General features: G+C 43.0%; 1 protein-coding gene across 3 annotated transcripts; it reads left to right on the plus strand.

The window, feature by feature from the left end:
• Nucleotides 1-1,665: 1,665 nt before the first annotated feature.
• On the plus strand, nt 1,666-12,304 carry LOC136497499 (uncharacterized). Of its 3 annotated transcripts, none has more exons than XM_066493322.1 (20): nt 1,666-2,044; nt 5,187-5,314; nt 5,398-5,501; nt 5,614-5,700; nt 5,793-5,868; nt 5,986-6,060; nt 6,175-6,228; nt 6,523-6,582; nt 6,825-6,941; nt 7,528-7,622; nt 7,743-7,945; nt 8,063-8,160; nt 8,415-8,518; nt 8,582-8,747; nt 8,828-8,950; nt 9,496-9,578; nt 10,375-10,516; nt 10,768-10,797; nt 10,908-10,978; nt 11,077-12,304. In XM_066493322.1, exons 2-20 carry the CDS (start codon nt 5,276-5,278, stop codon nt 11,672-11,674), a joined length of 2,325 nt encoding a protein of 774 aa, XP_066349419.1. In that variant the 5' UTR covers nt 1,666-2,044; nt 5,187-5,275; the 3' UTR covers nt 11,675-12,304. The 3 variants fall into 3 exon arrangements, with proteins under 3 accessions (XP_066349419.1, XP_066349420.1, XP_066349421.1); XM_066493323.1 differs by having other exon boundaries at nt 5,195-5,314; XM_066493324.1 differs by having other exon boundaries at nt 5,250-5,314.
• The last annotated feature ends 73 nt before the right edge of the window (nt 12,305-12,377 follow it).

The raw sequence follows: 12,377 nt of genomic DNA on the forward strand, positions 1-12,377 counted from the left end.
GTTCAAGTAAGGTCGACCTGTGAGGCTCCATAGCTGAACTTTTAAGCTAGCTTCTACGCAAGTGAGCAACCGAGGTGGTACTAATTGGTGGGAGTGGCCAGCATATTGTGTACTGGGCCGAGCCATTCAGGTATCCTATGTGTGGGCTTCAGGTCGAGCCCATCGATGCTGCAATAACTACCTCTGTTAAGTGTTGATGCCTCACCTGAAAAAAAGAAAGATATGACAAGCTCAGCTGATCCCTAGATGGTTGTAGTTCACATTCACAGAGCTCAATCTTGGGCCCACGTGCAATGCTGGATGTTGCTGCCCCATGGTCGCCGGTGATCTTGACAGCAAGGTTGGCCTGCAGATCTGTGATGATGCTCAGTTTAAGAAATCTTGATGCTCGAAAGCATTTGGGTAATGGCTGCTACAAACTACTAGTAAGTACACACTACACTCACCTTTTAGTCACCAGCAGAAACGTAGTTTCTGTATAGTGTCTCCTTCTGAAATTGCCTTGGCATACTATAATGGTTGCTGCACTGAATTTTGCTTTGCCAGGATTGCAATCTCTCGTTTTCACCTGAAGTTACCATGGCATACTGTAACGTTTTGTGCTTTCACTCAAAATGATCCATCTATGGTCGCTCGACAACACAAGTCATCAACGGTGGTTGCATCAGCAAGACAGCAAGAAGTGAACTTGTGCTTTGTGTCTCGTCTTTTCAGTACTGGTAGGGTGTGTGACTGATTGATCACAATGCAAAGAGAAGTTTTGGTCAGTGTGTTGTTTCTTTATCGTTTTTATGTTTGACTTTGTTTCCTGGGCAAGTGCTGAACATACTGCACAAGTATATATATTGCACATATTCGAGTGGCACTCCAGGCAACTGCAAAATTTTTCCTTAACATACTGATCATAAGGTTTAAATGGACAATTCATATTGTTGGTAGCTTTTGTTACACTAAAAGTAGACGTCGGTGGCATTGGAGGTCTAAATTTTTTTTGACTCAAGGACTGAGTAGGAGCTATATATGTTTTTTTATGATATTATAGATATGGAATTAGGAACATTCTACTCTGTAAAAGGGAAAGGGAACTACAGTTGGAATGTACGACCAGTCGCTGGGGCCTGAGGATTTCTTGGCCCAGCGAGGCGGTGTCTCGCCTCGACCAACCCGGCAGTACCGCACGTACGCTAACCGTGTAACTGTAGCCGGGCGGAATCGTGCTAGATCGAATCTCGGATGCCAGTGCGGCTCTGTAAAGTCCACTGACAAAAGTGTCCCACACTCTCGTGGACCCATGGGCAGTGGGAGAACCACGGGTCAACAGTAGTGCCCGATGGACGCCGGCAGGAGCTATTGGCCCGACCCATGCCACGTCATTATCCCCGGAAAAGCCACTGCTACCGAAATCCTCCTTTTCACGTGACACTTTGACGCGGTCCCCCAAAGGATGTGGCCCACTCAATAGTGTAAGTGTTGTATTTCAAACGACCAGAAACGACCAGGGTACACCGCGTGTAATCGTAGCGTACGTCTTCGCGCAACCCTCCAGCGCCACCGTGGAATTCAAACTACTCTCACTGCCGTACGGGCCCACGAGGCGTGGCCCCCAGTGACAAGAGAGGCAACCGTATATACCCGCACCTGGACGGAGACTCCCACCTCATTCCAGCTCCCCATGTCGCATCGAGACGAAGCCCTTCTCATTAGATTATTCTCCCCAAAGGCTCTCTCCCTGCCTCTCCTCCATCTCCGCCTCGCGATCGAACCCTCGCCCTCTTGGCTCTTGCTTCCCTTCCTCCACCTCCACCTCCGCGCCCTTCCGTCCTCCCACTCCTCATCTCGCGATTGGCAAATTCTAGGGTTTCGCGGCGGCCACCCGGATCCAGCTCGGCTTGGCGAGAGCCTCTAAAGCTTCGGATCGCGAGAGGGCGCTCTCTGCTCACTCGCTGTTCCCCCCTCTCCGCCGCCGCCGCCGCCACGACGACAACGAGCTGCTGTGCGCCTGTGCCTGGGTTCGGAGCCTCCGTCGCTTCTCCGTTGGCCACCGGTGAGGAACTCCGCTCCTTTGTCCAGCTCCCAACTGCTGTTTGCCGTTAGCTCTCTACACTCACTTCGATCGCGTCGTCCTGTGAGCTGTGATTTGATGTATCGAGAGATGAGATAGAGGTTTGCGGCGGAGCTGGGGTGGGCAGCTGGGAGCTAGTTGGGGAGTGATGTCGTTTGTGTTTGTGCGGTTGCTTTTTTGTGTGCGGGTGGGTGGGGGCTGCCGTGTGTTGCTGTGTCAGTCGTCGCTTTAGCTGTCTCGCTTTGCGGATTGGTGCTTTCGGAGCTGGAAGCTCGTAGGATTGCTTTGGCTTATTAGACCGTTCGGACTTTTGAGGCGGGGTAGGCTGGAGGTGTGGGGGTAAACATTGTTTTGCCTTTGCAAGTTCTTTTCCAACTCTGATGTGATCGGGCTCCTCAATTGTTGCTTCGAGTGTAGCTGTATTGAATCTGGAAGCTGACAATGGGGGGATTGCTATTCGGTAGCTGACTGGCTGTTGTACACTTTTGAAGATTTCAGCGCAGGGGATCTCGGGGGCTTTTGTTTAATGCATATTTGTGCTTTCCATTCTATTCCATTCTATGCTGGAAAGATTTTTTGGGGGTAAGGATGCAATTGGAATTTAGTTTTCTGTTGCTTTGGTTGCATTGTTTCTTAAGGTGAATTGATGTTTGTTGAGGCTAGCGATGTTTAATTGGATGACCAATGGTTCCATATTCACTTTTGTCGAGTTTCTTCTGTTTAGGGGTTTGGCTTTTGGGCTTTCAGGGTGTTAAATTAAATGTTTTAAAGTTCTAACTTCTGACAGTGTTTTGGAATTCTTATAAAGTTTGAGATGTATACAATGTCATGCCCTGTTGATGAAGTGGGTGTGGGTTAGTTTGTTGGGTGGGTACTTAATGGTGTGCAGTAGCCAGATAAGAAAGCTTTACGAGTCAAAGTTTGAACACTGTTTCTTAAATGCGTATGTTGCGTTGGATTTGTGGTCACACAAGGATGGACCGAGTTCGGAACGATGATATACGTGATCGTCTAGGGGTAGCACCAATTGAAGAAAAGCTTGTCCAACATCGGTTGAGGTGGTTTGGCCATGTCCAAAGGAGACCTTCAGAGGCACCAGTGCATTGTGGAGTCCTAAGTCGAGATATCAATGTGAGGAGAGGTAGAGGAAGACCGAAGCTGACATGGGGGGAGGCAATAAAAAGAGATTTAAAGGGTTAGAATATATACCTAGAGATCTTTGTTTGGATAGGAGTGCTTGGAAAGCAACTATTGACATGCCTGAACCGTGACTAGGGGCTCATGTTGGGTTTCAACTCTAGCCTACACCAACTTGCTTGGGACTAAAAGGCTTTGTTGTTGTTGTTTGAACACTGTTTCTTAAGCTTTTGAGGTGTTGTAAGCCCAAATGTATACTCATGTTATAGATGAGACTGTGAATGGGGAAGCAGCATTGTGTGGGTAGCATGCCAGATGGTTAATCACAGTGTTTCCAGTTAAAATACAGGACAACAGTTTCTGTAGTACTCGTTTTTCGAGAAGTCAATGAATCTCAAGTTTGACCAAATATACAAAACAATAAACTAATATTTATGATGTGTAATAAGTACCACTAGATAAATAATGAAATATATTTTCGTAATAAATCTATTTAGAGATGCAAATCTTGATAATGTTTTTTGGCAAATTTGGCCATAGGACATTCGGAAAACATGAAATTGGCTGCTGCACACCGCCAACTCCGATATTGGCCGAGTACCATTATGAAATTGGATTCATTTGCTAGAACACACCGCCCCCATTAAAATATAATTTCTGCTGGTTCCGGGAGAGAGAAGCTATGGAAAATGACGTGTTTGCCCTTATCTTCTTCCTCTCGCTCATATGGTGCCGATATGGCGCAGCGGAGCTCGCCCCTGGGTTGCCCGTGCTGGCGGGGAGCTCCACCCCTGGGCTGGCCGCGCCTCCGGGGAGGGCGTGCCCCTACGATGGCTGCGCCGCCGGGGAGGGCCGCCCCTGGGCTGGCCGCGCCTCCGGGGAGTGTGCCAATAGGATGGCCGCGCAGCCGGGAGCTCCGCCCCTGGACTGGCCGCGCCTCCGGGGAGGGCGTGCCCCCTGGGATGGCTGCGCTGCCGGGGAGTGCCGCCCTTGGGCTGGCCGCGCCGCCGGGGAGCACTGCCCCTGGGATGGCCGCGCCGCCGGGGAGCACTGCCCTTGGGCTGGCCGCACCGCCGGGAGCTCCGCCCCTGGGCTGGCCACTCCTCTAGGGAACGCGCTAAGTATGCCCTTCTGGCACCAGTGCACCGGCGGCGACCGACCAGTCCCACTCCCACCACCAGTGAACCGGCGGCAGCCGCCTCTTCTTCGGCTCCGAAGCAGCTCCGCGAGATCTTTCGGCGCTTCGACATGGACGACGACGATAGCCTGACACAATTAGAGATGGTGGTGCTGGTGCAGTAGCTGGACCTGCGCCCCACGGGGGAGGAGGCCCTCGCGCTGCTGGCCGGCATGGATGCGGACGACAATGGCGGATTGGCGCAGGTCATCGGTGAAGCCGTACGTAGGTGCAGAAGAGCACGCAGACGACGTCGGCCTTAGCGGTGGAGACTGCGGGGTGGCGCGAAGGATGGGGAGACGCAGGGGTGTGGGTGAGGGCAGGCACGACAAGGCTTGCCGGCCGGCCATTCACCAGACTTCTTGAAATGGTGTCGCCAGACTTGAGGAAGGGGGCAGAAATGGAAGAAAACCTGCAGTTAGATGAGCCATGGGCAAAATTGTCTATTCTCCCTCCTTTCTCTCTCCCAGATTTGAGAAATGATTATTTTAATGAGTGCGGTGTGTTTCAGCAAACAACCACGATTTCATAATGGTACCTGGCAAATATTGGAGTTGGCGGTGTGAAATAGCCAAATCCAATGAAGTTGGATGTCTTGTAGCAAAATTTCCCATGTTTTTTTTATAAGTCTAGTCAAGCTTGACTTAGTCCAAACCTAGAATGACATTCTTTTTGGGACGGAGGTAGTAGAAAACAGTTTCCAGTGGGTAGTTTATTGGTGTGTAAAAGATATATGTTCTCCATACCAATGCTTCCTTTATTCGTTGATGAAACTTTTCCCTGTGTTATCTCACTATCATCTATTTCAAGGATATCAGCTCATGATGTGGAAATCTGAGCTCTAAATCCGCTTGGGTTGTGATATCGTGACAGTGTGGGTACTGACATAACTGTGCAAGATGTTTTGGCACGTGCCGGGACTCTCCGCTGCATCACCTGTGAGTGCTTGCACTTTGATGTTCGTATTTTTTCTCCTAAGGTACACTTATTTATTAACTGAACATTCCTTTATCTCTTTCAGGTGGATACTATTTTGGACAAGGAAAATTTTAAGTTGGAGGATCTTCTTGATGAGGATGAAATAATTCAGGAGTGCAAAGCACTGAATACCCGCTTAATCAATTTGTACTGTTTCTTTTCTAGAGCACTGTTACATTGTGGTTGTCCTTTCCCTATATTAGTGGTAAACATTATTTTTTTTGGTAATGAACTAATCTGTGTATTCTTGTTAGTGCAGTTTGCGGGACAGGGTTCAAGTGGAACAATTGCTCCGCTATATTGTAGAAGAGGCTCCTGAAGATGCAGAAAAGAAAAGGATATTTAGGTATAGCATGGGTAACTAAGATTATGTAAAACTCATTTTTTGCAATCTTCTAACGTGGAATTTATTCAAAACCATGGAATACCACTGTGCAGATTTCCGTTTATAGCTTGTGAAATATTTACATGTGAAGTGGATGTCATCATGAAGACATTAGTGGAGGATGAAGATGTATGCTTTACTTTTAACCTTGTCATTGTTTTTGAGATGCAATTCTGATACTACTGTTTCTCCCAGTTGTGTGTAAAATTGTCTCTTGCAACTGATGAAGTTGTGATCTCTGTGCAGCTTATGAATTTACTTTTCTCCTTCCTGAAACCTGACCACCCTCATGGGACATTGTCGGCTGGTTACTTTGCCAAGGTACTTTATGCATCTGTTTATTTCTGGAAGAAAAATCTCTAGTTGCACGATCAAAATGGTAATTTGCTGATTCTTGTACTGACATTCTAAATGATCATGTTCTTATTTTTGCAGGTAGTGATTTGCTTGATGATGAGGAAGACACTCCCACTAGTTAGTTATGTGCAGGTTTGTGTACCTCTTTTACCACTTTTTAGCTCTTCTTTTGCTCTTGTAGGTTCTGTTTGATTCACTGATGTCCCTTATTTGTTATTTGTCTTGTTCATGCATTGGTATATCTAATAATGCTTACTTCGTACTATACCTATAATGAAACACCACTAACCCCCTTGGAACATAATGCTTCTGGATGGCTCTCACATCCATGCAATGCTTTTGTATCTCTCCTTACCCTGTGTGTTGTTTCTAAAATGAGCACTTTGAATATGTAATGATTATTCCCAAACTGTCTTGTTTCTACAGGGCCATCCTGAAATAGTTAGCCAACTTATTGATCTTATTGGGATTACTTCTATCATGGAGGTCAGTTTTCTCTAAAACTATACTATAACTGCAAATTGTTACTTTAATCACCGGTAAAGGTGCTGAAAAAAGTATATTGCTTGTGATACTGGCAAATGAGGGCTTGGCCGTGCTAACATTTTGCACAAAGACTTGTCAAAAAAAACATTTTGCACAAAGTGGCTATTTTGAAAACGTACTTTTCCCATACAATGAATTAATGACCCAGTTTATATAGTTTGATTGTTTGTTGGTTTGTACAGGTTTTGATTCGCTTAATCGGTGCGGATGAAGCTATGTATTCAAGCTATGCAGATTCTATGCAATGGTTAGATGACATACAAGTCCTTGAGATGATTGTTGACAAGTTCAGCACATCAGTAAGAACTAAAGATTGTTTTTAGCATCTAACCTTTTCATTTTTCCATTTATCCTGTTCATTGTTTGAAACTACCTTAGTTTGCATCTGTTGACATCTGTGTAAATCAGTAAATGTTGTTGAAACGTTATTTCTCAATTGTCCTCACTGAGCTTATCAGAAAGCAATGCTTCTCTTATCGTGAAAGGCCTTTGCCTGTTCCATTCTGTTGGTTGTGGGTAAAACAGCACTGCTGGTTGACAGTGCTAGGTTGGATTCAAGGGATGATAAAAACCAGCATATTGTATTTAATTGACTTGGCAAAGCATGATAGGCCTTGTACAAAAACTGGGTTTCTTGATGCCCCATTTTTAGAATAACCATTGACTCACATAATGTGGTTATCAATTGCATTAGCTTTGGCTACAACTTTCTAATCCAGATCCTATATGATTAGTCCAATCTCCTCCAGACCTAAGATGTAATGATCCAATTTCTGGTTCACATTGTCATGTTCGTGGAGTAATTGCACTGAATGGATCACATTTTCTTGGGAATTTGTGCCTTTTGCATTCAATGTGATTCTCTTTATTTTACCTATATTGCAGGATTCTCCTGAGGTTCATGCAAATGCTGCTGAAATCCTTTGTGCAGTAACTAGATATGCCCCTCCAGCACTTGCTGCAAAGATTTCCAGTCCAAGGTAATTGTGAGTTGTACTACTGTTTAAATTTATCAAGATTTTTATAGTGTGATGGTTTTGTCTTTTCAACTTGATGTTCAACATAGTTATGGTCATTCTTTTTTTACTTCACATTTACAGCTTTGTCAGGAGATTATTTCAACATGCTTTTGAAGATTCAAGGCCTAAATCGGTGCTGGTCCACTCATTATCAGTGTGCATATCTTTGTTAGATCCTAAGAGACTTGTATCGGCTTCCTACCAGGCTTTCCGTAGTCAGTTGAGCCATGGAACACTTGTCACTGCAAGTCCAGAGACAGTAAATGGCATGCTGGATAGCCTAGGTTGGTGGTTGTTTAATTTGTAAATTCCATGTATCTTTACTTATGGAGTTATCATAGCTACAACCATCTATCTAATGTGCCCTTTGAACATCTATGTTCTTACCTATGATATTTCAGGGGATTTGTTGAAGCTGCTGGATGTTTCATCTGCTGAAAATGTTCTGCCAACGACATACGGAAGCTTACAACCTCCACTCGGGAAACATCGCTTAAAGGTAAGCAGTACTTGTTTTGTTTATTTGCTGATTTTAAATAGTCATGAACTAAACTGCACAGCAACTAGTGCTGGAGAACTTTTCATTTGATGCCACTGTTGGTTTACACACACATCTTTCGTGGAAAATATCAAGGATTGCTTGGTTTATCCAGAGCACTAACACTACCTGTTTCTTTGATTTTTTACTTTATAGAATATCAGGTAATGGTTCTAATTTTTCTTTGTTATTAACGCTGGTTATTTCATTTTCAGATTGTTGAGTTCATCTCCGTTCTACTATCAATTGGTAGTGAAGCTGCCGAAACACGGCTGATTCAACTAGGAGCAATCAAGCACGCTATAGATCTATTTTTTGAGTAAGTTAAATATTGGAATCTGCGTATGAAAACTATTGAGACCCTGACAGATTTTATCATTAGGTACCTGTTTAACAACTTTTTGCACCACCATGTTGAGAATATCATCGGGTCATGTCTGGAGAGTAAGCAGGATCAACTGATTGGCCATGTCCTTGATGAGTGTAAACTTGTTACAAGAATTCTGGAAGCAGAGAAGAACTCTGCTCTGTCGTCAGATTTAACTAAGGTAGTTAAATCAAATTGTCTGTGGTTTACCTTTATCATCTTTTTTTATATTTTTTTTGTTCACTTATATTTTTCTTGCAGCATACATTGTCTTCAGAGGGAAGATCTCCACCAAGGATTGGAATTGTTGGTCATATGACACGGATAGCTAACAAGCTCCTTCAGCTGGCCAATACTAACATCATGGTTCAATCACATTTGCAGGTTTGGGTTCAATGATCATTGTATAGAGAAAAAACTGCAATGTTTACATGTTACTCGGTCTGCCTCACTAATTCACGTGCAATTTTTTATCTGATGATCATTGTACAATGCTCAAAATAAAATAATGTCACGTAAACTTTTTTGCTTATTGTTGCCATCTTGATTCTATAGGTTGTATTGAGCTTCATGTGAAGTCAGAGTTTGAGAAATATCACCCCTGAAGTTCTTTGATGGAAGTTTTGTTCCTAGGAAATCTTGATAGATGCAAGTTAAATTCACCTGCAGTACTGTAGCCTCTGCAATACCCATTGTTTATCATGATTGTGTATGCTGGTAGAATGTACATGTTAAGGTTTTGTACAATACAATCTTGCAGATTTCTGGGGCGCCTTTTGTGCCAATTATTGTGCTTGTTGCCAGCTGTATTATCTTTGTTTGTTCATCTTTGCTGTATAAGTTCATTCCTAAAAGAACTGTTCGCGTGATTTGCTTTTGATGATTCAAGCAACAGCCAATTTTATATAACAGGCTTAATTTGATTGCAGCAAAATTCTGATTGGATTGAGTGGCATGCCAGTACCCTAACGAAGCGTAATGCATTAGAAAATGTTTACCAGTGGGCTTGCGGGTAAGTACATTTTAGCTTTTTAATGGTTTATCTTGTGCATTTTTTTTATTTAACTGCAAAATTGAATTCTCCATGTACTCGCTTGTCGCTATGAATCATAAAATCTGCGACTACGGACAGAAAGTAGTATTAGGCAATGTGATTGCTTTAGAAACATTGCACGTCTGTTAACCACAACTGTGCTGCTTTGATATCCAAAAGCGCATCCTGCATTACTCCTAGACTTTTTGCTAGATTTGGAAGGAACTATAGTGAACAGATGTTTGTGGAGTAACAAGTCCATTACGAACAAGTTATGTCCATGTCCTACAAAAAAAGAGGAGGAAGAAGATGTTCTCACTAGGATGTTTTCTCTTTTTTCGCATGGATGAACAAGAGCTAATTTCTCTAATGTGACGAGGAATCTGAAAATTTCCTTGAATGTCACTGGCATGTGGGTCTGCAATCCATATGTCATTGACACATTAAATGCATATATGATGGATTAGGAAATAATTGCAGTGACATATAAGGAATCACCAATAACAATATTGTGATGTTTGAGAGGTTCCCTCATGTTGCGCTAACGGCTTGGCCCAGATGTGGTTAGACTTCTGCTGTTCTGCCTCTCTAGGATGTTAATGCCAAATCTATCAATTCTTTAATACTTTCAAAGGGCAGTCAATATGTCCTGCATGTTCGCATGAAGTATATGGAGTTGCCACAGACTTCAGTTGCTTTGGCTTTGCTATGTGTAAAGAGATATACTGGGATGAAAGATCATATGCTAAATTTCTGCTTTCTTTTCTGGTTATAGTCGACCAACATCACTGCAGGATCGTGGTAGGGATAGCGATGATGAAGACTTCCGAGATAGGGACTACGATGTGGCTGCACTTGCTAGTAATTTAAGCCAGGCATTTAAATATGGTATTTACAGTAATGAGGATATTGACGAGGTCAGTTTCTCTTGATTAGTGCAGTTGTTTCTAGTTTGTTCTATTAGCACACTTTAGTGCTTTATATATAGGCATATTGATTTACATTAAGAGATTGAATCATTGTTTTTTCTGAGATCCAAAATGCTCAATTACATTAAAAGAATATTTTTATTTTTTATTATGGACCTAAACAGCAAGTTTTGGCTGTAGCTGCAACACATTTTTTAAAATTTATTCAGTAACTTTTTGTTTATATTTGATACATGCAGGCTCAAGCATCACTTGAGCGGGATGATGAGGTATATTCAGATTTACTGTTTAGATTCATTGTATCATTTTGAATTGAACTGAACAGATTGTATTTCCTGACGTTTGATGTTTTCCTTTCTGGTTATTATATCTGCTGCAGGATGTATATTTTGATGATGAATCTGCAGAGGTAGTAATCTCCTCCCTTCGCCTTGGAGACGAGCAAGAAAGGTTTATTCTTATTCTATTTGATTTGACTACTGTTCTTCCTTTTGTAAGCACATTTGATGTTTGCAACAAGAATTGACTAATGAAGATGTCGTTTGCAGTGGCTCGCTCTTTACAAATTCCAATTGGTTTGCATTTGAAGAGGACAAAGCACTGAATGATGGTGTGGTTAGCTCAGAAGCTTCCCCATCTCCAAATTCGGAAATATCCGCACTAAAAGAGGATGATGAAAATGATGAAGTCATTCTTGGCGAGGTTATAGATGACACAAAAGGTTCTGAACCACCTCTACCAGTGTCCAACAAAGATGCAAACGAAGAGTCTGGTCACACTGGCTTGGCAAATGGTACCATTGACAAATTGGAAGATGATATCAGACCACCAACTCCGGATGTAAAAGAGAGTCAACCTGAGTTTGTAGAATGGAAGGAGAAAGAAGCTGAACCTGGTGATGTTGCTGAGAAGGATACTGCAGTTCTTGATATGGAGGTTGAAAGTGAGAAGCAGCTGGATTCCATGGATTGCGATGCCAAGTTAGGAGAGGAAAAGAAGAGTGATGGTATGCTTGGATCTTCAATGTCTGAGACAGAAGCAGCATTGCCTGTTTCATCTGATATTGATTCAATTAAGCACCCTGAACCAGTTGCTGACAGTGCTGTATCAGAGTATCCAATGGGTGAACAAAATCTTGAGAAATGAAATGAACTTGAGGGCAGCAGAGTTTCGCTCACGTGATGGTGGATGGTATATGATGATGGACGTGCAAGAAGCACTTGGAACTGGTCGGACCATTATTGTACAAACAGTTTGAGGATCATATGTGGGTTTTCTGTTCTACACTATTGGAGGAAGGTGGTCCCGGACCATGCATCTTATGGAGCCTCAAAGATTCAACTCGTCTCATGGAGATGCTTAGGTTTGATCTGTAACATAATTTAATGGTGGTTTATTGCTATGTGCCTAGTGTGTGGGCTACAACCGAGACTTAAAATTCTGAAAGTAGTCTTCCTTCTCCATTCTTCAACCACATAGTGGGATTCTGGTTGTCACCCTGGTAAATAACTGATAGGTGAATAGGTGATATCTGGTCTGGCTACATGTCTATTACTGTAGTTGGTGCTATTTGTACTAAAATTTTGGCTCAAATGCAGTCAGTTGATTGTTGTCATATTTAGAACTTGTTTCAAATTTGTGTAAACTAAAGAATATAGCTTCCATTTGTCCCAGGTACTTGGTGCTTAATTCATCTGTTATATAAACGCCCTCTGGTACATCTGGTGCATGTCACAGCATGTGTCAAAGTTTTAGTAGCCATGGACTGCTGCCTTCTGAGTGCTGACTTTGCTGAGGCTGTTGTTTAATCTTTCGATGAATAGCATATGGTTGCCAGCATATATAATAA

The sequence above is a fragment of the Miscanthus floridulus genome, chromosome 12, assembly GCF_019320115.1.
Source record: "Miscanthus floridulus cultivar M001 chromosome 12, ASM1932011v1, whole genome shotgun sequence".
NCBI lineage: Eukaryota > Viridiplantae > Streptophyta > Magnoliopsida > Poales > Poaceae > Miscanthus > Miscanthus floridulus.